Source organism: Anopheles ziemanni, chromosome 2 (genome assembly GCF_943734765.1).
Source record: "Anopheles ziemanni chromosome 2, idAnoZiCoDA_A2_x.2, whole genome shotgun sequence".
Taxonomy (NCBI): Eukaryota; Metazoa; Arthropoda; class Insecta; order Diptera; family Culicidae; genus Anopheles; species Anopheles ziemanni.
Window position 1 is genome coordinate 31,268,765 of NC_080705.1, and position 25,575 is coordinate 31,294,339.

At 44.8% G+C, this 25,575-nt stretch overlaps 1 protein-coding gene across 1 annotated transcript in view; it reads right to left on the reverse strand.

The window, feature by feature from the left end:
- Positions 1-25,575, reverse strand: part of LOC131293378 (centrosome-associated protein CEP250) — a 141,293-nt gene that overhangs the window by 75,528 nt on the left and 40,190 nt on the right. The window contains exon 2 of the mRNA XM_058321457.1: positions 16,451-16,531. Coding sequence (XP_058177440.1) covers positions 16,451-16,531 — 81 coding nt within the window. The remainder of the gene's footprint in view (positions 1-16,450; positions 16,532-25,575) is intronic.

Below are 25,575 nucleotides of genomic sequence, written 5' to 3' on the forward strand. Positions count from 1 at the left end.
AGATTTGTTGTTCGGAAGAAAAGAACGAAAAAGCTAAGCAAACCCTTAGCGGCATCATCACCCGTTAAGAAGGAAATTTGTGGCCTCTTTTTCCTCACTTCTCACCACGCGGTTTTTTGTTTATCTTGCATTAGGTTTTGCGGTTTATTTCCTCTACTCGGCTGGCTGCGTGGGATGATAACCCGTTCCGGGGGCTGTAAAATGATCTGGAAAAAATGATCCAACGCCTTACCTGTAACGAAACCGAAGGAAGAAGGAAAAGAGGTGTGTTAATTGAAAATATGCTTCCCGCTCGGATGGAAACGATTAGATAATGATGATAGAATTAAATGCGGTCGGTTTTCGGCGAGAAGATTAAAGAACGCAACAGGAAGGAATTTCAGGGCAAGATCAGATTTTTAAAGGTAACAAATATAGCGGATATTTTTATTTTTTGTTTAGTTAAATCAAATCGAAATATTTATGGAGAATGAATTGATTTTGAATCACTTATTTTTATCTCAAATATCTCTGTTGCTCAATAATTCCGTGTAATTCTGTGAAACCAATCTAATACAATGTAAATGAACCAGTTTATCCATTCTAAACTCAACCCAAGGTTGATTTTAATCCCTCCGGAAAAATGGTAAACAAAGCTCCGAAAAATATTATACAACATCGTCGGTCGTGCCGTCCTTCAATAATTCACGTTTACGTTCCAGTAGCGCACGGTTCATCAGCCGTAACCACTACAAAACGTTACCGGGTTAGTTAGCATGAGTGAGCCTCGATGTTATGTTTACGTCTCGTAACTAGCACCCCCTAGGGATTTAAAAATCGTTAACGAACGCCACCGCCTGGCAATCAAACCAAAGTGTCGTGACAAACTTCACAGCAAATCAGTTCGCTTTTGAAAGCTGTAAACAAGCCTAACCGACAGTAGCGCGCCCGGACGACGTACATGAAGGTGCATAAAAAAAGCAACAGAGGAAATCAAACAAAAAATTGAGAAGATGAAAAAAGTTTATGAAATGAAATAAACAACTCCAGCGTGCTCCGCTGAAGAAAACAAGTGTGAAACAATTCCCTGAGACAATTGACATTTTCGTGCAATTTAGATTTAGTGATCAATCGCCCGATTCCATTGGGATTGGGAGGACGGGAAGCGACGAACCCGGCCGATATGTTTTCCTCCGTCCGTCAGGCGTTTGAAGGTTCTCGCTTTACGCGAGTGGGATAAAGAACATAAAACAGCGTACAAAAAGAAGCTATTCTGCGAGGCATCCCACCTTGTGCCTTGTACCACCATTGCATTATGCTTTTTCTGCGCGCGATTTCGCGATCGCGATTCAACGAGGGGGGCTCGTGAAATTGAAGAAGCTAGAGCGAAACCACCAACCGGGCTGCGGGGTGCAGTTTCACGATCTGCGCGTCGGTTTAACGAGATGATCTAGATCGATCGATCGGATCGATCGAAATCCGATCGGGCCGATGCGATACTGCCCGGGCTTTAGACATGATTATCGCGACTGTAGACCCACGACCCCTTTGGCAGCATCTAGCATGTTCGTGGCTTCCAGTGATCGGTACCGTTTTTTTCCTCGTAGGATTCGTGTTTCGCTAGTTTACTGGCTGTTTGTTCTTCTCTGCCTTTTCTTGAAGCTAGAAGCTGCTGTGGGGGGAAAGAAGATGTTCCTCTCGAGCTGCCACTGACAAACGACGCGAGCAAACATGGCGACGAGTGAAGGTTGTCACGTTCGTGTGACTGTGACATTTTTATGAACCGTTCATCCTTCAAGCACCGATCGCCCGAGGGGCTATGTTGCAGGGTTTACTGGTGGTGCGGTATGGAGTTGCTTGCAGTTTGTTTATTTGATGTTCATGCTCCCTGGAGTGCTTCCTCTGCATGCTGAATTAATAAAATGCTGGCAGCTTGTTTCGGTTTATCCGGGAAGGGATTTGTTTGTTTCAAGACCACAATGACCTTTCGACACATTTTGACGCTTTTTTCGTACGAAAAACAAACGATTTGTAAGCTAAATAATTGAAGGTTTTAAAGTCTACAAAACATTATTTCTACAACATCATTGAACAATTTACATCGAAGGAGTTCCGCTTCAGCTCAATCAAGTTCGATGAATCGGTCCTTTTAATACCTGTTTCCGCCCCTTTTTCCCATCGCAGCACAAAACACATTGCATCATTTCTTGGAACGCGGCCCTAAATGATGTAAAATCGATACGATTCACTTTCTCATCGATCGGCCTAAACAAGCAGGAGGTCGAATATACCATAACACCGGCCGGGAGAGAAAGTTCCTCATCATCCACCGGCATCGATGTCAATGACCAAGTGACGACGACGTCGACGACAGACGCTTGATGGACGTGGGCCTCACCGGGAGCCGACGAGGTCCCTAAACGATCGTCCTACGTATTAGCTCCGTACGCGTTTCGGTTGATAAAATAGAAACTATCTCTCACACTTTTGCTTTCACAAACGTCGTAAGAAACGAAAAAAGGAAGCAAACACATCGCGTCCAGTGCATAACTATTTCCCATCGTCGATGGTACGTTAAACGGTTTGCTGCGCCATCGCTTCCGTAGTTCCGCACACGCACCGCCGCCTGGACGAGCGGCAGGCAGGCCTTCGATGGTTCGATCGGCATGCCGATAAAAGGGAAACATGACGGTTTTGCTGGAGGGACGCACGGGGTGGGTTTTGTGTTGATTTTATTTCCACCCCGCCACGGTGGGGGCCATTTTTCGTTATCGGAGGAAAATAATAACGATAATTGCCGTACACGGCAGCTGCCACGCAATATTATCGATGTGTACGATGGAAGCCAGGGTTCGTCGCTTGGACGGCCATTGCAGTCGTTCGTTCCGTCAACTGAACTGTAGTCGTTGACGGCACTTGTCATCGGTGCTGCAGCAGCATGCAGGAAGCTCTCTCGGTCCGAAAAAGGGAGGACGGAAGGTAATGAGCAGGAGATCTGGACGATCGATCGATCGATCCCTGGAGCTCTGTGTTTGATGTAACATCGGTTGCCAGCAGCCGGGTGTGGTGCGTCTGGTGGCAGTGTCGATTAAAAGCTGAAAGATGCAATAAAACCTGTCACCGAACCGGGCCCTACCCTCAACCCACTTCCCCTGGGGAGAAAGGTGTGAAAGATCACTTTCTTTTCCGAGAAATCCAAGCCCCGGAAGGTCGCAAGGAAGCGACAGTTTAGAGCGTTGTGTCACGGCTGTTAATCACTCCAATGAGTGTTGCGTTTGATGGACTGTAGGATGGACTGGGCGGAAAGAAAACACCGGTCACCAGAGCTCGGGCCGGAGGGAAGAGATTAATTTTTCCGTACGACAAAACGGATTGCGGTGCGGAAAAGATTGGTTGAAATTAACGCTTTATGGCGTATGGGATGGAGTCGGCTACCGTTGCGTAACTGGGAAAGTAACGTATAAACAATGCATTAGGCAGATAAAAACTTATTTTCTTGAGCTTGAATTGTTTTTGAAAAAAAATGAATGTTTAGAAATAACAAATATATTAGTTGTTCTTGCTTATTTGGCTCTACAATATTAGTTGCCGTCTTCCGTTAATTTGTCTTTTATGTATTTGAATGTGTAATTCATCGTTAAAAAGGATATTTGATACAAATAAAGCTTAGTGATATTCGAATGTTTCGCTTTAGTGTATTTAAATGACTTGTTCAACAGGTATGGTGCGCGAAACCACCGTTTTATGTAGATTATTGAAGAAAACTATCTCCAAATAGTTACAATTCGATTCTCTAACATTTCTTCTACACAAAACGTCATTACATTCACAAATTGTCACTAAGAACAGAGTTCAGAGGTTTACAATATTTAGTAAATAAAATCCGCTGATACGTGTTGCCCAAATTATCCTCTCAAAGAATAACACCGATTGATGCAAATATAATTCTCTACGCGCTGAATAGTCAGAAAGAAAAAACATTCCTAGGATCTTTTCTGATTTGATTGTATGGAGTTTTTGTAAACATTTATAATTATTTGGCTTACAGTTTTCTTCTTCTTTTTAATTTTTTTTCAACGTACTTTTCCATTGTTTATTTTACTTCTATAGTGAAGATCTTATTACTTAACATTTTTTAATGATCCTTCTTTATTTTTCAATTAATGGATTTCTTTTCTAATAACTTCAAAAGTATTCAAAACAGAAAGCAGTAGAGCGTATAGTTTTGCAATTCAATGTAATTTAATTATTCCTATCATTATGTTCACAGAACTTTTTACTAAATACATTTTTACCAAATTTAATTAGTCAGTGCCTGAATGAGCTCTTTTTGAACGGTCAAGTATTCTCATGTTGTTTTATTTCAGTATTACGGTGAAGCACTCTAGCCTTAGGAATCAAAAGAACTATGATATATTTTATGGAATATTTTCAAATTAACTTATTTTAGTGTCGAAGATTCTCATCAACATTAAGTTATAAATTGTGTTAGAAAAGTGGCTCACTTATCCGCACTATTAGACGCATTAGGTTAGTTAAACAGCCTACCGTCCGCGTCTAGCAACATTATAGTTTGAGAAAGTCCAGCCCGTGCTGCCAATGGCCCATCCAGGAATGATTTCACTTTCTCCACATGCCCCGAGGGCTCACGCGCGAAGTTATCACACACGCGGAACCTGCCGCCTTCTTACCTTCCGACCTGCCTCGCGAGCTGTCCGTTCGGTCGACCACCGGGTCTCTTGCTCGGGTCACGTGAGAGGGGGGAACCGGGGGAAGGAGTACAAACACAAAATAAAACTGCCACCGAGCGACGGTCCGAGACAGACGGACGATTGCGCCGAGGAACTTTTGAACGGGGCGAAAAAAAAAAACAAACTGGCTATCAAGGAAATGGACCTTCGAACGCATTAATAAAACATTTACCACCGGCCACTTTCCTTCCCCTTCCTCCACCAAGCAGGCATCCTGGCTGTTCCCTCGCATCCCGTGTGACCCATACCGCGTCGCATCGCATACAAACTCGCGCCTCTTACGGTTCGCTTAGGCGCACTGTGGACGCGATGGGAAAAACTGTTAGTAGATCGACCTCCGCGATATATTCCACCGGCGGGTGGGACGGTGGAGCGGGGGAAGGGCAGAAAAAGCCTGCAGCGAGTCACGACCGGGTTGCCGATCTGGCTGCCGACGTTCACTTCCCCCGTCGGGGCCCCCGCTCCCTCGAAGGCTTCCACCGCCGAAAGGCCTTCCAATGTGTGAACAAGACCCAGGACCAAGCGGACATCGCTCCAAGCCAAACCTGTCCACATGGAAACCGATCGCAGCGGTGACCGAAAAATTTCATGGCCAAACTCCTAAAACCAGGCGCGTGTGTTAGGGTTGGGTAAACTGAAACTTTCGTTTTCAAAACCACCCTCCTGTCTACCCTGCTTCCGTCGGTTTCCCAGGAGCACCCAAAGGATTGCACAGGTTAAGAGAAAGACGGGCGCCGAACGGGGAAAAAAAAAAAAACAAGGGTTAGAAAGAAATGCATCGCCCGAAGCGAGACCGGCGAGGGCTAATGTGACCCCACATCGCTCAACATCCGTTTCGTATAAAACATAAAGGTTGCCCTAAACCCTTCACCCCTAAACCAGCGCTGCCAGCAATCCATCGTGCGGTTCGCATTGCGACATCGAACCGTTTTCCTAGTCCTTCGCCGGGGGGGCCGGTTTTTCATCTCGTGCGTGCCTCACCGCACCCCACCCGGAGCTACCCTCCCCGGTAAGGGTCGGGTGACTAATTAGTTCGATGCACCGATTGCGCAAAAGGTGCGTTTCGAAACGTTTCAAACCACACACACACACACTCACTGAAACACAAACATCCTGTGCCCGGAGCCGTTTCGGAAAAGCGCATCAGAGTCCGATACGCCGCGCACTTTCTCGCAGTTGGCCGCAAGGCAGGGAGGCGCTGGCGTGCTTAGAAAAGGGAGTGCATTTTGTGCGTTGCATCAGCTTCGAAGCGGTGGACACAAGAGGACATAAGCACCAACGGGCAAACAAAAAAACAGGTGCATCAACCCCACTCTGTCTCTCTTACTCTGGTTGGGAGACACTCGAGACACCATAAATGGAACGTACGACGAGGTGGGCCCTTCGGCGACTGCCTTGGGGGCGGAAAGGGAAGGGAAGGGGCTGACATAAACGGTAACGGAGGCCGCCGAAAGGGCCGAAGGGTCCGCAAGCACGCAACTGCATTGCCGCATACGCAATGAAGGAAATGTCGAGATGCCGATGGGTTGCGTAAAATCATTCATCTTAAAGGGGCCCGAGAGGCTTGGGTCTGGTTTCTCCCCCACTCCCCACATGTCCTCTTGCCTCTCCTTGTTCTCTCAGGGTCTCAGTTATCGATCGGGGTCTCCGCTGCGCTGCAGTTACCTCACCGTGTTGGCCTTCACCAGTTTTTTCTTCGCGTGGTCCGCAACGCTCGAGCGACATTTGCGGAGTGGTCTAACGGAAGAAGTGAGGCCCTCTGCTCCCCCGCTGCAAGTGTCCACCGTTCGTCAGGTCTGGTGTTTTTATAAATGTTTTATTTTTTGCCATCAGTTTTGGGGTTGCTATCTATCGATCGATAGTTGGTTTTTTAATCGAGTTCCCGCGCCAGTTCCAAGCAAGGAACGGAAGCATCGAACGAAACCTCTTTGGGATGACGAGACGACCTCCTCGGATGGGTACGGAAAAAGGAAATCGCGGAGGCTTTCTCTATTTTGCCCTTTTTTGGGAAACCCGACGCCGACAGTGATATTTCCGCGAATTTTTCCGGCCGCATGTTTTCTCGTTGTGCACAACAAGGAAGAACAAGGAAGTAACAAGTGTCATGTTTTCAAATCAACTGTGACTAGAGATGTTCCTTACATTACCGGTCATCATTTCTAGTTTTGTAGACCTTAAACTAATGCAATCCCAAACTTTAAACTCCTAAGAACTACCATTTGGAGGCTTCCCCGTCATCCTCGAAGATGAGGTGGTTGCATAATCCCGCCCGGTCGGTCATTCGCTTCGGTATGGCGAGGAATCGCGCATCCCGCGCAACCCCAATCGACATTTCAATCGCGAGCGCAACCGTTGCGAATGCTGTTCGATCACGATCACGCGGATGCCAAATTGCGAACCATTATCATTAGCTCTTGATTGAAAATTGATGAACCGACGACGGCCCGCGGCCGGTTTGCCGATGACAGGATTGGCCGCGGGGCCGGGATGCTTCGGTCCATCCGCCAAGCGCTTCCCAATCGGACCAATCAAGTGAGTGTGTGGGTGGGTGAGAGCCGTTTGGGAACCGTCGTCACCGTTCTGACGATGGCTACAACATAATCCAAACCACGTTCAAAGATTCCCCAGGTATGGGGGAGAGAGAGAAGTATGGGGGGGATGAAGCGTTGAGCGGGATTTTCCTCACTCGAGATATAAAACAAAACAAGAAAAAACAACCCGAAAGCTCTTGCTTATCATCATTACAGTTATTACGATTAACCGTGTCCGTTATTAGTTGCACTATTATGTAACAGTCCGCTTACAAGCACACGGTTGGACGGTTAGACGGTGCAGTCGGTTGCAACGGATGGAACGGATGTTTTTTTTTTGGTTTTTGCACACTTCCCTTTCCTTTCCCTCCTACCCGATGTCGAGCATGAGTGAACGGTGTGTACCATGAGTGTAAAGTGCATCGGATCTTGTTTCCAGAACGCGGAGGAAAGCGTAAGAGAGCGATGGACAAAAAGGAATCAAACGGGAACGAACAAACTGCAATGCGAGAAGGAAAACAAACGGGAAAATACATAGTGAAATTAAATCAATTATAAAAAAAAGTGTTTAACATATACAAACAACTCAGTTTGACTTTTGAAAAAGAATCGAAATTAAAATTAAAAATCGTATTACAAATTGTGGTTGAAAAAAAATAAGATTTGTTTATTTTTATGTTTATTTTTATGTTTTTAATGAAACAATCTTGACGCCCCAGCGATGCTGGGTGAGAAAATAATTATGGTTTACTTAACTCTTTACTTCAGAGTTGTTTTCATTGAATATCTACAATAATGGCATATTTAAGATGGCTGATATTTCATCAAGTTCCCTGTATTGTATTAACCCTGTTGTATAACTTTGATGGATACACCTTGACATATGGGTACATTCTTGTTTTGTTTGTGTTAGTAAAACTGAGTTTCAATTATAAAATTTAGATGATTTTATCAAAACAATAGTTATTAAATAAATCTTCAACGACATCAGCAGTGCTTAAACTTAATGTGTGGAAAGTTTCAGAATCGACTTACAGTGACCGGCAGGGAAAAGTGCCCACTTCGAATTTTGTTGATTTTCGCTCAATATTTTTTTCTCAACCCAACTAAATATACTGCAAGTATTTTTCGTAAATTGTTTAACATATTTCATATAAGATCCACTAATGAGTAAGCGAAAACAAACATATTTTGATTTCGAGAAAAAAATAATAAAAAAAAGTATCTAAAAAAACAGTGACATGGAAAAGTGCCCACTAAGGCTATTTATTAATATACATAAAAACAAATAATAATAAATACATCTTAATATTTAATGTGCCCTCCTTTAGCTTTTAGCACTTGTCCAAGGCGCTTTGGCATGCTCTGCACTAGGTTTTTAAGGTGTACGGGATTTAATTCATCCCAAGCGCGCAAAAGAGCCTCAAAATATTGATTTTTGTTTGAAACACCAGTCTTGTTCACCCTGGAATCAAGAATTGCCCACAAATTCTCAATCGGGTTAAGATCCGGGCTCTGAGGAGGCCATTCCAAAAGTTTTATACGGCAAGACCGGAAGAAAGCCTTCGTCTTCTTGGCAGTATGTTTTGGGTCGTTGTCCTGCTGAAAAACGTATTTCTCTTCAAGGCCCGTCAGGATCAGTGAAATCTCCAGATTTTGTTGCAGGATGTTTATGTTTATGTTGTAATCTGCAGTTTTAACACCGTTAATGTTCCCAAGGCTCCCCCCCCCCCCCCCCCCCCACCGGACGAAAAACAACCCCAGAACACCATATTGCCTCCTTCATGGCATACTGTGCCCTGGATGTGGCGAACCTGCAGCATTGCCTCCTTCGATCTGCGCTGTATACGTTCATGCCATCTTCGATTAAAAAGTTCAAATTTTGATTGGTTACATCACAGAACCGTTTTCCAGTACTCTAGAGGCATAGCAGCATGTTCCTCAGCGAGCTTAAGACGCTTGGCCTTATTGGTCATGCTCATATAAAGAAGCCTCCTAGCAAGTCTGCTCTGTAACCCGTATGCAACAAGCCGACGACGGATAGTTCTTTCGAAAACTGATGAGTGAAGTGTTTCCATGACCTCTCTGACAGTTACTTTTGGATTTTTTTGATCTCACGAATGATCTTAGTGTCCATGCGTGCATCTGTTTTGCACATGTCTCCCCTACCAGGGCGATCCGCCTACGTTTAAAATTTCATTGTGATTTTTCCTACCGCTGCCTTGTGGATTTCGTGCTTTGAGTGAATTACTTTAATGTAAATGAGTGTCATAAAACATATTTTATGCAATATAATTTCTTGAAACACTTAAATTAATTAGATACCAAAACCTGATATTAACAAATTGTATATCAACAACCAAACATGAATTAAACACGTGATCATACATGTATAAACATCAGAAATGGTGCTAACAAACCTAAAAAATATTAAAACACAATAAATTGGTTGGCCCTCAATGGAAAAGTTTATGCAAAACTCGAAATTTCAAAGTGGGCACTTTTCCATGTCACTGTTTTTTTAGATACTTTTTTTTATAATTTTTTTCTCGAAATCAAAATATGTTTGTTTTCGCTTTCTCATTAGTGGATCTTATATGAAATATGTTAAACAATTTACGAAAAAAACTTGCAGTATATTTAGTTGGGTTGAGAAAAAAATATTGAGCGAAAATCAACAAAATTCGAAGTGGGCACTTTTCCCTGCCGGTCACTGTATTTAGAAACTCCAAAAATAAAAAAAAACTAAAATATGTAATAGATTATCAAAGTTTCTACACTTGTTCTGGCCTTTGAAACAAGAAGAGAATTTTTTTACGATAGTTTTTGTATATAAAGATAAAAGATGTTTTTATATTTCAATGAAAATTGTATCAAATTGGTGATCATTTTTTTCCACTTCTAGTAGAGCCCACTGTGAAACGGCTCTCGTTTGGTGATGCAACTGCAGTCATTTCCACCCACTCGAATCCGGACCCCAGCACCCGGGGTTTGCTCCGGCTCGAATCGAACCGTCGATCGATCGGCCACGGTTCATCGGGGCCGGTTATTGGAGAACCCGGCTAGTGGCCGCCTAGGCAAAAAAAGGCGGTTTCTCAATCTCTTCGCTTACCCCAGTCGCAGGTTAATTTCCGGCCGGACCTGTGGCAGTCCAGGCCATCCCATCTATTGCCCTTATCCGTGGCGCGGATGGAAGTCGCGTTTAATCATGGTGTTTGAGTGTGCGCGCGCGCACAAACCAAAACAAAGCAAAGCGACTCGGGTTCGCTTGGGAGGATGGAAAAGAAAAGTATTATTCACTTCCTGCCCCGACCGGCAGCGATTTTTCGCGTCGCTGGCTGCGTAAAAGGAAAACGACGGAGACTTTTACTGCTCGGGGTCTTGGCCACTTTCGATGGCACACGGCGTGCAAGGCAAATAGTAAGTCTACCATTTCGGTTTCGGCGAGGTGCGGAAGAAAGGAAATCCAATTGAATGATTTGGCTAGTCCGGTGTGTTTGTTGAGGAAGTTGTGGGGTTTTCCGTGCTTTGCCCTTTGCTTTTCTGCCGCCATCGAGAGTGTCGCGTCGTGGCCGCGGTTGGTGAGAAATTGATTAATTGCGATCGATTAATTCGTTTAAATTGAAATTAAATGACTTTGACTTCGACCCCAGGGTGCGTTCAGGTGCGGAGGGGAAAAACGTCAGCAGGCCGCCGTTCGGTGCCAAAAAGGGATTTTCCAGCTTTGGTTGCGTGCGCTTTATTCTCGAACGGAGGGAGGCTTTTCTGCAACTTTCTCGATTTGTGCCTTCGGTTTCGGACCGTTGTTGGATTAAGCCTTTGGAAAGACAAAAAAAAACAAACCAACCAACACGATATTGCCAGCAACGAAAGATACTTTAAAAGAACTCCATCGTGGCGGGAAAGTTGCAGCTGTGGTCGCAAAATTGCGTAGGAAGTTTTCCGTCGGCAAACTGTCTCCGGGGTTCCCTTTGGCGGCTGTGACGTAGACGCAAATGGGTGGTTTTTAATCGTTTCGAAATCGATACTCCGGTCGTTTATGCTGGCTATTGTTTCTTTTATTTTTAGTTTTTTAGCCTGACGAAACTCTTTTGAAAGGCAAATGCGGTTGAACGCGGAGCTTTTAATTGATTTACAATCACGAGATAAATTTCAATCGTTCCACCCGATCGCACGCTGTGTGTAAGAAATGTGAGCTTAAAGAAGGGGAATTATGCGTTCAGGGTGAATGAAAACGAAATTATTGCCTGCGTTGTTGGCTCCAATGTGGGGGTTTTCTTTTGAATACTGTTCTCGACTTCGAATTGGTTCTCGAAATTGGTCGTTCGCATTCTCGAAAGTGAATTTGTAGGAGGCTTTACGAATTTTATTTCAGATTTCTTTTGTATTCCTTCAAAACTCTTAACACTGGATTAAAAACATGAATTTGATTTGTTTGGATCGTGTAAAACCGATTTCCGATTTTCCAATTTGTTGCAAGTTCACGAACTTTCCATAGCGAAAGATATAGAAGAAACTCAACAGTCACCTCCGAAATTAGTTCATTCAGTAAGCGTAATCGAATCAGCGTAAATCGAACAGCCCAAAAATCATGTGGATCCGAAGCCGAAGAAATCGATTGGAATGCAATCAAAGCGAACCATAACCAACCCTAAAACCCCACACAATCCCACATAAAAAGTACCCTTTTTCCACCCCATCCATCGATAAAAAAAACGGTGGGCTGGAAACTCGTGCCAACAGCAGAAGCAGCAGCAGCCATTGCTAGAGCGCTCTTTTATTCCAGGCGAATGGAAAAGCTTCGGCGATCGCAACGCGATCGGCTGATTGATCATGCGGGCGCAGCAGCAGCAACACCCAAAACGGCACTGGATCGCCGAAAACATTACGTTTGTTTGGGTGCATTCCTAAAGGAACCAAAGAGAAGGAGAGGATGAAGAGAAGAAGCAAAAGAAGCAGACGAGGGGGAAAGAAATTATGTAAAGAATAAAAGCGAAAAGGTTGCCTCGCCCTTCGCCAGCACGAAGTGGGCGATCCCGCGCAATCCCGAAAACCACCGAAGAAGATCGCTTCTCTTTTGTTCGCTCCTGGAGCGCGGGGTTGGTTGGGGGGTAGTTGTGGTGTCGGGACGGTACCTCCTCTTATTCCTCCCCCTTTTCCGCACCCTCCAGTCCCGGCACGCACCGGTGGAAATAGGAAATCAAATCAATTTTGTAATCATTGCGTCAGCATTTTGCTTTCGGCTGAAGTTGATCCTGGACTGGATGCGCGGTGGAGTTGCGCACATTGTGCCGCTTGATAAGCCGCGACCGGTGGTGATGCCTAGCAATCACCGAACGCTCCCTCCGTCGGCGGACGACAGGCCTGGGGAGTTCAACCCGACGGCGGCGCAGGGGTCATGCTCGACTGACACGACCGAGGGGTGCGTTTATTTTGCTGCTATCAATTACGGTGTTTGCCGCCGCGCGAAAGTCCTTTCACCTAAAACCTCTCACTGTCGTCGGTTTCGCAATCGAGTTGGGTTGGTTTTTTTTAACGGTTTTCAAATTAGCCCAGTTCATATTTCTGGGGGTTTCTTTGTTAACTTGTTGTGCCAAAATTGCATGTTTTAGAAAAACAAATGATTCTGTACATTCTCTTAATAAGTTCTCAGTTCACCATTTTTACTTAAATGAGTATTGGGTACTCTTGGGTTATCAGTTGGTAGTTCACTCCAAGAAGTTCAAGAATTATATGGTTGAGGGCCAGCGAAGGCTAGTTTGCAGTTGTAGTTACAAGACGTTTGAAGTCTAAAGATACAATTTTTAAAAATCGAAGAACTTTTCTCTCAACAATATCTGAGAAAGGATGATTAAACACATGACAAAACTTTGAAGCTTCAAAACTAGCAACGCAGAAGTTTTCTTCTCTTGTTTTTGTTCAAACTGATAAGGCACGGCATGAATGGACATGAGGAGAAGCTCTTTAATTCTAGATGTAGAAGTAAAGGGTCTATTTATTATAATTAGTTTCCCATTACGAAAAGACAAACAATAAATAAACAGGACTATCAATTGCGATAGTTTGAGCCATCGTTAACATGTATAAACTAAGCGATCGTTGGAATAACAATAAAAAGAGTCATCTTAAGTGATCGTTGAAAATGAAATTCGCATCGCGAGGTGTTTAAAACCGGCATGCATTGGCTTGTTAAAGAATATAATCAAGGTTTAACAAAGTCTGTACAACGGAATTCAGCTGCACGATGCAAACGTCAATTGGATGTGCTTATTATGCTCCCTGAGTCAATCATCCACCGGGGAATACCGGGTCTCAGGGTGAGGTGACTTGTAAATATAACACAAATAATTCTGGAAAAAAGACCGAACGAATCCGTTATACTGCGAATTGCGTTCGGCTGATACGCGGAAATCCCCTTATCAATAGAAGAAGTCTCTCGCGGTTTTGACGAAGTACTCAATAGAGCAGTACGAAGCGTGCTCTTGGGCGACTAAGACGTCGTTTAACAAGTATTTGCATCGGGTTTTCCGTTTTGAAAAACAATGGAACGATGCCGTATGTTCTTGGTAGTGTATTGTGCAGCTATTCTCGTCCTTTTATCTCCCGGCATTCGGGCCAACGAGTGTGAGCTTGATGTCGCAAGTGAAGTGAAGGCCAAAGGTGTGCTAGTTCCGGCCGATCAGTGTGATACATTCCGGGATCTTAGGACTAACGAGCTACACTCTGCCATCGTCAACCGAAGCACGACCGTATGCTGCCCGGTGTTTCAGAACGAGCCAAACTGCGGCCGAATTTCAGTGTACGATGGAGTATTTAGCCACGACAGCCGAGAATCGCAGCTGGACCAGTTCCCTTGGGCCGTGGTTATCATGAAGCGCTGGGTGAGCACGACGATTTGCAGTGGGTCGCTGATAAGCCGGCAGTTTGTATTGTCGGCAGCGCACTGTTTCGTTACCTCGCGCAAGAAACTTTTGTAAGTGCGGATTTCCGGGGTGAGGTTCTTCCAAGAGGTTCTTGATTAACGATGCTGCTTCTCGCGCTCTTCCAGACCGGAACGGTACCGCGTACGTCTTGGCGAGTGGGATCTGAACTTGGAGCCAGACTGCCAGTACGTCGAGGGTCTTTGGACGTGCAACGATCGCCCTCCGTTGGACATTCCCGTGCAGACCATCATCAGCCATCAGCTGTACGATTACAAGAGTCGCGGCTACCTGCACGATATTGCGCTGCTAAAGCTGATCCACCCGGCGGAGTACAGCGCCCTCATCAGTCCCGTTTGTCTGCCAAACTGGTCGAAGGATGAACCTTCGATCGCAGGGCAGAACTTCACCGCAACCGGATGGGGAAAAACGCGCTCGTTTATGGCCCTACAGCGGAAGCTAAAGATCCACATGAGGGGTTACAATGTCACTGTGTGTAGGAGGGCATATAGCATGCCCGCGCCGGAGGTGCCTCAGGTGCAACTGTGTGTCGGTGGTGAAAGGAATCGCGACGTCTGCTTCGGGGACTCGGGGGGAGCGTTGATGCGTAGAGGGGACGATGTGGACCGCTGGACGCAGGTGGGAATCATCAGCTTCGGTGCGGACAAGTGTGGGAAGGGAATGCCGGGTGTGTTTACCAACGCGGCGTTCTACTTAGATTGGATTCAGAGGGTGATGCACGATCTCTCTGACTGAAGGTAGAGGATAAGAGTATTGTTTAGGTTCCTAAGCATCATGTTCAACTCAACTGTATTGTATTTACACAGTTTATAAAATTCGGAGTTATTCTTTCAACTGCCAGTCGACGACATGTTCTATAAAACGATAAATAAAATTAAATACTAAGGTGCGAATATTGCAACAAAAATAAGCTACTTGAACTCTCCTATTTCTAATGTCTAGTCTAAAGGTATCTTCAAAAGTGGGTCAGCTTTCAAATGGACTCTCAGATTTGAGCCCTTGCAGACAAAACGAAGATAGATTAAGCCATCGTGCTGCAACCTAAGCCACGCCAAGGTACCTTGCAGCAAAACCCAGCACCTGGGCTGTCCAATTTGTTGCGCAGCGCGTTAAATTCACCTCACCTCGCGGCAGAGAAGCAAAAGAAGGCAGGGAAGTACAACGTCGGATCAATCAGTCCGCGGAAAGGGTACCCGGCACCCACCCGGGGGTTTCTTGTTTTTGCACCTGATATGTAAATTAATCAGCCACTTTTTGACATCCATCAATCGCGCGGTCGCGATCGAATGGTTGCGAGAGCTCCTCGCCGGAGGTTGCATGTCGAAATCGGGCCGCTGCGACGTCTGTTGGGTCTAATGTTGGGTGCTACTGCTGCTGCTGCTACTGCTGCAGGCGCCATACAAACCCTACCAGATCGAGCGGATCAAACGATCGAGTATCCTCTAGCGCGTTCATGTCGATCAACAGACTTCGCTATCGACAGCTGTGCTAGCTCCCGGATGTTGAGTGTACTAGCAGGACTGATGTCTTGGTCTGGCGGACTGAAGGCAAGAGATTGGTAAGGGAGGAAGCGGTAGCTAACGGCCAACAGTTGGCCGAAGCGAACGAGCAAGAATTGTATCGTTTCGACCGAAGTTACCTTCTCAACTCGGCCACCCGCGGGAGGACGCAAAGGTCCGCGTGCGCCCAAACCCAATGTAAAGCGCGACCATTGGCTTCCAGCTGTGGACATTAGGCTGTAGCATTTGCTAAACGATTTAATTTGCACCCACCCGGCGCGTGCTGTCCCTCTCATTCGTCGTCCGACGCCGTAGACAACGTTCAGCCCTCGAACCCTGCGCTGAAGTTCGCGATCTGAATGTCTCGAATCTGCGCCACAAGTGACAGAAAACGGTGACGGGGACTTGAAGTGATAAACAAACAGCAACAGACCACAGACTTGGTTCATGGATCCGCGAGACACATTGAGCTACAACCGGGAGTGAAAGGCTCGACGTGATGTACTCCGTCGTACTGGTGACGAACTCGAGGTACCGTGTCCCATTCCAGATCCATCCAGTCCGAAACCATTCTTGTAATGCTTCGCATGCCGTGAACCCTATGACTTGGAGGTAGATCGTTGCCTCTTCCGATGTCCTCATGCTTCGGCTTCGAGTTGCCCGGGAAGGAACCCTCGGTGGTGACATTGCTGTCTTTGCCAGCGGAAGCGTTTAGAGTACACCGTTTGGTTGCACTGACGTGCACTTACCTTTGTTCTGTACAGTGGATTGCTGAAATCCCAGTCGGGTGCCACGAATAAATATCCACGTTTTGACACCTTTCGCGTCGCCTGCGGGAGAGGAAGAAACAAGAAAAGAAAGAAAAACGAAACGTCAGAATGAGACATTAGGTGACGGTTGATGGCGATGCATTCCGTGACTGGCGGAATGCTGAGGAACGGGAGGGGGAAAAAGCGGTTGTGCAAATGGTTGTGTGCATTAGGTTAATTACGGGGATATTATGGTCGCCGTTTATTGGCCAGTGCACACCAATGGTTCAATGTGGTAGAAGAGTCTTGTTGTTATGTCTTTCACAAGGTGATAGAATGTTTGCAACATTGTGTTCAATTGATGTTGTTTTTCGAAAGTGATTTGACGACAATAATTCCCACTCTGTTGATTAACTATTTTTGAACAAAATATGACCTTAAAATAACCAATACATTTATTTACGATCGTGATTTTTATTTCGGTTTTCACAAAAGCATTCCTATGGTAAAACTAAAAAAAACTCCCTCCGTTAATCAATCGAGTTAACCCTGGAAGCAAAACCCGCGGCCATTCACTTTCTACCGCGGCCGCAGATAATAAAATGTACTATTTAGAAGGCGCTGACTTCTTTTAAAAGCATCGCGAATAATGTGAAAAGAATTGAGAAAGATCATCGTACGAAAAAATGGGATCAATGAGTTCAATCATCGCGCACGCGGTGATAATCAATAGTCCAACCACGACAGAACAGGGTCTTACTTATGGAAGGAAGCGAAAAACAAGTTGCACAAATTTACAAGTACACTTCGTCGAACGGTACACGACAACTTTAGTGCCAAGTGCCTTTCGGGAGAAGCGTTGTGTTTACTCCACAGCTCGGTGGGTTTTATGTTTCCTACTACCCACAACAGATACGCGATCGAGGAAAAACGAAAGAGCAAACACAAATGAAAAAACCGGCGTCCAGCATTCGCCCATCGGTAGAAGAAGAACATTCACCCAATTAATAAATTGATCAAAGTGCACTCCGGCATCATTTGGCTTAATTAAACATAAGCGATCGACGAGCAGTTCTTGCGATCGGCCAGTGTTGTGAATGTGTGTGCCCCCTTTCTTTACTTCCCCCCTTATGCGAAACCCGCCCGGGTGAATGTACCAATTGACCTACTTAAGAACTTCCACCAGTCTTTCGTCCGTCGGCCAAGAACCACCGGCGCGCGATCGATCAGTCGCGATTCTCTCTCTTTCTTCAAGTCTCCGGGCAGCCCCGAATAATCCGATGTTGCTGCTGGTTTCATATTTTCATTTCGAAAGCATCGAAATGCGATTCAAATCCGCTCCAAAACAATCAACAAAAAACCTATTACGGCGTGAGTCGGGGAGATCGTTTTTTCTTCTGGCACCACATTTCCAAGTGACACTCATTTGTTTCTTTCCAATTTTGGGAAACGTTTCGCAAACGGGGACAAAGCCGCCGACCAAAAGCCGATCGGATCCGAGTTAACCGCACCGGATCGATTGCGAGCATCGGGGCCCAGCATCACCACCGAAAACCCAACTCGGTATGATTTTGGGGTCCCCGTTTTGGTCGCTTTGGGCCGCACACCTGTCCATAAACATTAATGCTTACTGGATGAATTTTGACACAGTTTTTTTTTAACTGGAATCGTTTTGGCCTCTTTTGGCTTTCCGCAATACATACCTTTCGATATGCTGATCGCGATCTTGGACAGGATAGCTTTGCTTGTGGAGTGGTGAAATTCTACGACAAAGGTTTCAAAACCGGTAGCAAAAAGCGCCGCAGAAAAAGTAATCAATAAAATAATATAACGTAATGAATTATTTTACGATTCGATGCTTCGATTTTAAGGAAAACTTTTAAGTAGAATAAAATAAATGGTAAACAAAAAGGAAAAAATGAAAGAAGCAAAACAATAAATCCGATATTTTGTACCAATTTAGCAAGTGACTCAAATCAAAAGTAAACCTTATTTCAATCACTTTAAAAATGGTTTAGTTTTGGTGACAATTGGTTTGTAAAACCAAAACAAAACAAGAACGCATGAATAATTAAATTTTTCCATGAAAGAAAAGGCAAAACTCGTACGTGCTCATGTGTGTCTGGTGGCCCCGGCTTCCAGATCAATGCTGTTACTGTTGCGCGAGAGCAAACGGCTGCGACTTTTTGAACGGGGTAAAATATGTAAATTAATGCAACTTCTAACAGTCGTTGCCATTCACCACCCTGAACATACCGCACCGCGGGGTCGTTTGGTTCATCAAAATAGTTGCCCAGTAGAAGAAACTCAACTCGACCATGTGTGTGTTTTAGGTGTGTTGGTTGGTTGTTGGTACCAAATTTGAATTCCTCCCCCAACCCCGTCCGCGTCCGTTTCGGCGTTTTTCGAAGTGCACACACAAAACAACATTGCGCGATGTCGGGGAGAATGTCCAATGTCACCATTTATTTCCGTCAAACGTCCGCCGCGTGTCGTTCGCTGATTTTGTAAATGCGACACGCTGTACTCGATGGTGTACGCGAGCCCTAACTTTATTTTCTGGGGCGAAGAATGAGACCTGTTGTGCCCTGTTTTCTACATTTTTCTCTCTCTCTATTTGTCACCAAAAGGGTGTTTGGCGACATCCAAAAAGGCGGAGGCAATCTCGGGAGGGGCGAGGCGGTGGACACCAGTTTCCGGAAGCTAGGAGGGTACAACGTTAGTGGGGCGTTGTGTGCGCCATGTGCAGCGGGCTGCGTTAGGCGCAGCTAATGCGCAGGATGACAGGTAATTTGAATTTACACATTTGTTTCATTGTTTCGTGGAGGTGTGAATGCTCTTGCTCGGGTGGTAACGCCAAAGGTGGGCTGTCAAAGGTATTTGGGCCGCGGTAAGGTTTACGCCCGGCGGAAACTGTCATTCAGTGGAATGGTTGTTGGCCTACATTGGGCATTCGTCAGGGAGAGTCAACCTGCAGGGGAAGCATTAAATTCGATCCGAGAATCGAAGAAGTGCGAAAATACTTCATACTTATCATATCATATTAATCGGATTTTAGAAGATATTTTTAAAAGTGGTTTAAGATACGTTTTTTTTTGTGTAAGCTTTACATCTATTAGGAAAACTTTGTGATTAGAACACGTTTTTCTACTTAAATATCAACGAAAATATACTTATGATATTAGGTGATGTAATTTCACGACTTTTCAGTTTGATTTGCTTTGTCATTTAACTGTCCATCCTATTCACAAGCGAAACACGTTCATATGTTTGAAAGTGCTTAAATTAAGATAATTAAATAATAAGCGAGAAGAAAACAATAAATAAAATAAATTAATCCACTATTGGGTTCATAAGGAACAAACTACAAAACTTTTACAAATTATTTTCCGATAGAATTTGTTTAGGATTAATAATCATATTGATTTAATTGTGAAGCTGATGCATAATTCTTTAATTTTAACAAAGTGTAAATCATGTTTTGAACATAAGTGTTTCTCTTTATGTTATGAGTTGCAATTGCATGTTGTAAATTTGAATTTGAAATATCAACTTCTTTATTTCAAATAATTTTCTAAAATGATTTAAAATTGAAATTTTGGCTGATATAAACTTAAAATTAATGTCAATGGATCAAATAATTAAAAAGTAAAAATAAACTTTCTCATTTAAAAATACTTAAAAGAACTCAAACATACAGTAAAAGCGCTTACACACTAATACACTCGATCGTTCGCTTCGATTACCGGCCCTTCGACCCATGCTGCTGCTTCGGGTCGCCGAAAGCCATAAATATCCCGCAAAATCGGTAGCGTGATGTAAAATCAAACGACATCGACAAAGACGACGACGTCGACAACCCGCGAGAGAACACGAGAGTGGCGATAGATTTCATAAATAATATGCCCTTGAGTCACCGGACTGACGGGGGAGAGCACAGATGGTGGTGATGTTTGCCTCCTTCCTCCTCCACACCATCTGTAATGGCTTCTTTTTCACTTCTACCAGTGTTACTATCGCGGGCACTATCGATCCGTCGATCGATGACGATTTGCACGCCACGACGCGCGGTCAACCAACCTCCACTCCAAGTACGATCGATTTGGTTCGGTTCTCTCCGTACGAACGGGCAGAATTGTGTACTAATGGATTTTTTTTAGGTGTTCATACCCACAGCCACACGGCCTTCTATGTTCGTGCTTGATGTCGAGATGGGCTTCTCGAGAAGAAAACGGCTGAGAAACGGCACTCGACGTCAAACGACGAACTTGTTGCTGTGTCTTGCAGGCGTTGCGTAAGAGTTTTGTTTACGATTTTTTTCTTCACCGCCATCCCACTGGTTTCATCCTTCCTCGCCTTGGAAGGGGGTTTTTTACTCGTTCGCTTCATCATCTCGGCGTTTCAGTTTTCTTTTCTACTTCACTTGACCTAATCACCGAGCGCCAGCAAATCGCGATTTGCCGAGCTAAAGTGACGCTTTCGGGGATGAGACGGCTGATAGCGCAACGCAAGCGCGCGCGCACAAACGATCGCCTCAACACGTGGCCGACGGACGGTTTGGTTTCTATTTTTCGTTGTAGCTGTTTGTATGCCCCTTTCCTTGCCCTCCCCTCTCCAGGTGGAATTCACAATTCAGATTCACAATCCGTGGGAACCGCGAACGCCATCTTACAAACCGCTGCATCGACAGCAACATGCGCATCTTATTACCCTTTTCACCGTGCCCCCGTGGACGTGTGTTCCCCCCCTTGGCCCGGCAATGGATGAAGTATGCAGTTTTGTATCAGCGTTGTGTGTTGTATTGATCGAAAATCGAATCATCGGCGGCAAATGTCGCAACGGTTCGCCATATCGGCAGGTTGCTGCCGGAGTCGAAACCGTCGTGCGCGATCGATGGGCTTTTCCCTTTCCAATGTTTTTGTTCAGCTTTGATGAGGTCTTTACCAGTGACCTCCCGCCATCCCGCCTCCCTACCTGTCGCTATGGATGTGTAGCTAATATGGGAAGATGGGCACTGGGTTTGATTAAACTTTTAACCATTTCCTTTCTCGTCATGACCATTTATGTCATTGAGGGAATCCAAGAAATTCAAAGAAGCATAACTTCACAATTTAAACATGCTTTTTATATAAAATACTATTTTTTTAATCATTATCAAGTTCATCAAAATTACGTATTAAAAATGAAGAAAAGTCTGCTACGTGTAGGTTCTTAATTGCTCTCAAATTCCTTTTCAATATGTCTTTGACCACCGTTTCCAAGCTTAAAAATATGCACAAAGAAACGTTATACCTATATTAAAAATAGATTCCCGCTTTTGATCACAATGTGCCGGGTCGGGAGTGACAGCAAAGAGGGATTATTTATGGGCCAACATAAAAATCATCGCAGTCTCATTCAAATCGATTTTAATGGACAACTGGCTGACCATTAGACATCGGCAGCCCCGTTCCTTTGGCCTCACTCCCAACGTACTCTGCCGCCAAAAGAAAATCCACCCTATCGTGAGGCTCTATCGAGGGCCACACAAGAAACAAATCGTTTTTGGGAACATTACCAGCGCCGAAGAGGCTCCCGAAAACGGTTTCAGATAAATCAGCTCCAACCGTCCCCGCGATCGATCCGAACGTTTTTCTTCCCCTACAGCAGGCCGAGGGGGGACGGGGTGGAAATGCGGGGATGTGCGGGAGGTTCATTCGATACGGATGGCCTTTCGAAAAATTAATTTGACAGCTAAAGATGGCCAAATGGGTGCAGGCCGTGGGAGTTCGGGCGCGCGCGCGGGGGCGGCTTTCGAGCTGCAGAAAATTGGACAGCGACGAGTTGGACGGCGGGGCGAGTGAAATGGGTAACATTTTATCTTTCAGCTTTTTATAGCTCTTTCTATTTATTGCCATTCTTTGCGCCGGGCCGCGCGGGAAGATTGCGCGATCGAGCGCGGATCTTCTGCGCGGTTTCAATCGACGAAAAGAAAAGCAACAGCTTCAACGAAAGGGGGGAGGGAAAAGCGACACGACACGCTCGAAATCGAATCGAAGCTGGACAGGTGGGAGAAAAGACGCTCAGGTGCCAGCCAGTGCCTTCACCCACTCACACACACACCCACCGAGAGCTTTCAGTCAGGCATTTCATCATTCGGGCTCCTTCGCTCGCCTCTTAGCATAATCTTGATCATCATCAGCGTCATGTGGGATCATCCGCGATGAGCATTTTATTGTTATTGCTATCATCATTGCTTTCCTTTCGGTGAGTTTTCTACCTCTTGCGATTTTGGCAAGCGCCCAGCAGGTTAAAACCCTTTCCCTTCGCCTCCGCGAGCGGTTCGGTAATATTAAATACATTTTTGGTTTCGCCTCGTATTAGTAATGTCTCGAGACTTCTCCTCAACTGTCAGCGCTCTGACAGGGTGGCTTTAACGAATCACTTAAAAGTAACTGTTTCTTGACCTTGGCGCTCGATCTTTCTCAAGGCTCGGCCCGCGGTTCGTTGGCCGTTGGTGTTTTTTTGTTTTTCGTTTCGTGGTTGCGTTTTTTTTTTGCTTTCCGATCGATGGTGGCGTCCAAAGATGCTTTTTGAGTGCCGTTTTGTTCGAACGTACGTGCGTGCGTACGTAGGCACGGTTTTTGAGGAGGCTTGTGGATGTCGGCGCACATTCCAGCGCAGAAACGTGGCCGCACGAGGTCCGATCGGTCAACCCACGGGTGGCAGTCGCTTCGATGGGGAGGCCGACCACGAGGTTTCCTTTTGCGGGAGGGAAATCACAACGAAACTGGTGACCCCACGAGTGACCCGAACATCTCGATTTTGGTACGAGCAAAACGAGGGTGTTTTTAATTTAAAGCACAAAAATCCACCTTCCACCTGGCATGTGGTCTTAAAAACCTTATTTGGCATTTGTTTGACGTCAACTTATGTACAAACGTTTAAGGGTTACCAAATTATTATTTAGAAATTGGTTTGTTTTATTTTTCTTTGACTTGGATTTAGTATTAATTTCAAATTGTTTGTATTTTATTTTTATTCACCAAATTATTATTTAGAGATTGGTTTGTTTTATTTTTCTTTGACTTGGATTTAGTTTTAATTTCAAATTGTTAGTATTTTAAATTCAATCAAACATTCCTTCGTAAATTTTATCATTATTTTTCAAGTTATTTGTGAAGTTTTAATTTTTCAATTTCAAAAGAGTGTCATTTAATTTCTTTTGACATCACTCAAAGTGTATCATAGCGATGTTAAGTTTACAGATAGTTTCTCAGGAAATATAAAATAAAATATCATCGCACAATTTCAACGTACACTTTCAGCGTTCCGCTGCCAACCAAAAGGAAAAGTGAATCCCAGTGAAGCGAGGGAAAGTTTGATGTTTTGATTTATGCATACGTGCGCCGCTGCACTCGCTTCGACTTTCGTTTGTTTACGAGCAAAGGCAATAGACAATTGTCAACGAACCAGCCCCTGCTTGGACCCTTTTGGACGGGAATTGGGAATTGGCTGACCCTTCGTAGGCTCGCTTACTCCCTGCCACCCCGTCCCTTTCCTTTCCGATACGACAACATTCCCTTGCGTGGTGTTTTGCGAGATCGATCGCTCGTGAAAGTCTCCCGGACAACATCGATGGAGGACTTCGCGCGCGCGCGCGCTGGCTTGTCTATTGTTTGCGATAGTGAATAAATCTCCAAACACACATTCCGACTCGGCCCAACGCCGGCGACTCCGGGGAAACGTCTGTAGACCACCCTCGCGTGACCACCTTCTGCGGTTTCGGGACCTTCCTGACCCATCGGACAGGACAGAGACAAGGGGGAAAAGTTTTGTCAGCTCGTTTTTCTATTTTCCTTTCAAGCTTCGAGCCGATAAGTGCATTTCTTTAACTGCAATAGAGAGACTCTTGCGATGGTTTGTAAGAATCGTCGACGGCGTTGCTCAAGGATTCTTTAAATTTCGTTAATCTATTACTCACTTCTGTCTGCAGAGGAAATGAAAGATTTTCTTTTAGAAAACTTTTTCCATCTCTTTTCTGTAAGAGAATTTTTGTTTCCTCTGATAATCTATTAATCTTAACTATAAAACTTGTTTTGCGCAAATTTCTTCTGTGCTCTGCAATTTTAAGCTCAAGGGTTCAACGAAACATTAAATTGGCAGTTTTCCATCACTTTGGTTTAGAAAGGAGTTTCTTTTGGAAAGGTGAGTTTTCCCTAAAATAGTCTATTATGGATTTCAATCAAGCAATCTTGCGTGAAAAATTGTCTTTTCTCAAGTATAGAGAACGTACTCTAATGTGAATCACTAGAGTTCAATTTTAAGTTTAATTGAACTTAGTATACACACTTTTTATGAAAGTTTCGACCGGAAAATATATTTGTTGGTTGCAATTCATCTATACTGTATGAAAAATTATCTTTTCTCAAACATAGAGAACGTAGTCTAATGCGAACCACATGGCTGTTTAAACTATAAGTTTATTCGGCCTTAGTATACGCACTTTTTCATGTCAAAAGGACCATTAGAAACTTGTTATGGATTGCGATTTGACTCCTAAGTTATAGGAAAATCGTTTCACCTGATTATGTTTCTGTAAACACACATCGAAGCGATCGTTATAACTAATCGAAACTCTCGTTTGCTCCAATTTCAATCACCAGCTCCATCGATTGAATATTGAGTGATAAAGCCTAGATGCGGCTAAGATTGTTATCAGATCCCCTCCACCCCCCTTCCCTTATTCAGGGGTGGATATACTACCTAATGAGGAGGAAAAATTGGATCATACCACCGCACAGGCAAGACGTTTCAATCTCACTTCCACTGCTCGCGGATAAGCTTGCATGTCACAACGCTAAGCACGAGCAGACGACGAACGTCTATTTCACCGGCCGGGGGTTTTGCTTTTCCTCCGTCGGCCAATCGCGCGAGTGCGCCCCGGACGCCGTTATTAGAATAATTGGAATTTAATTGACTCTCCAGTTCGCCCGATCGTTTGCTCTCGATCCGCTTTCTTCTTTCGATCGCCGAGCGCATGAAGATGATGATGATGGTTGTAGATTTTCCAATCATTAAAGCTCAGCCATACACGCGGTCAAGTGAGGCACACACACACAACACGAGTTATGATTGCTGTCGCT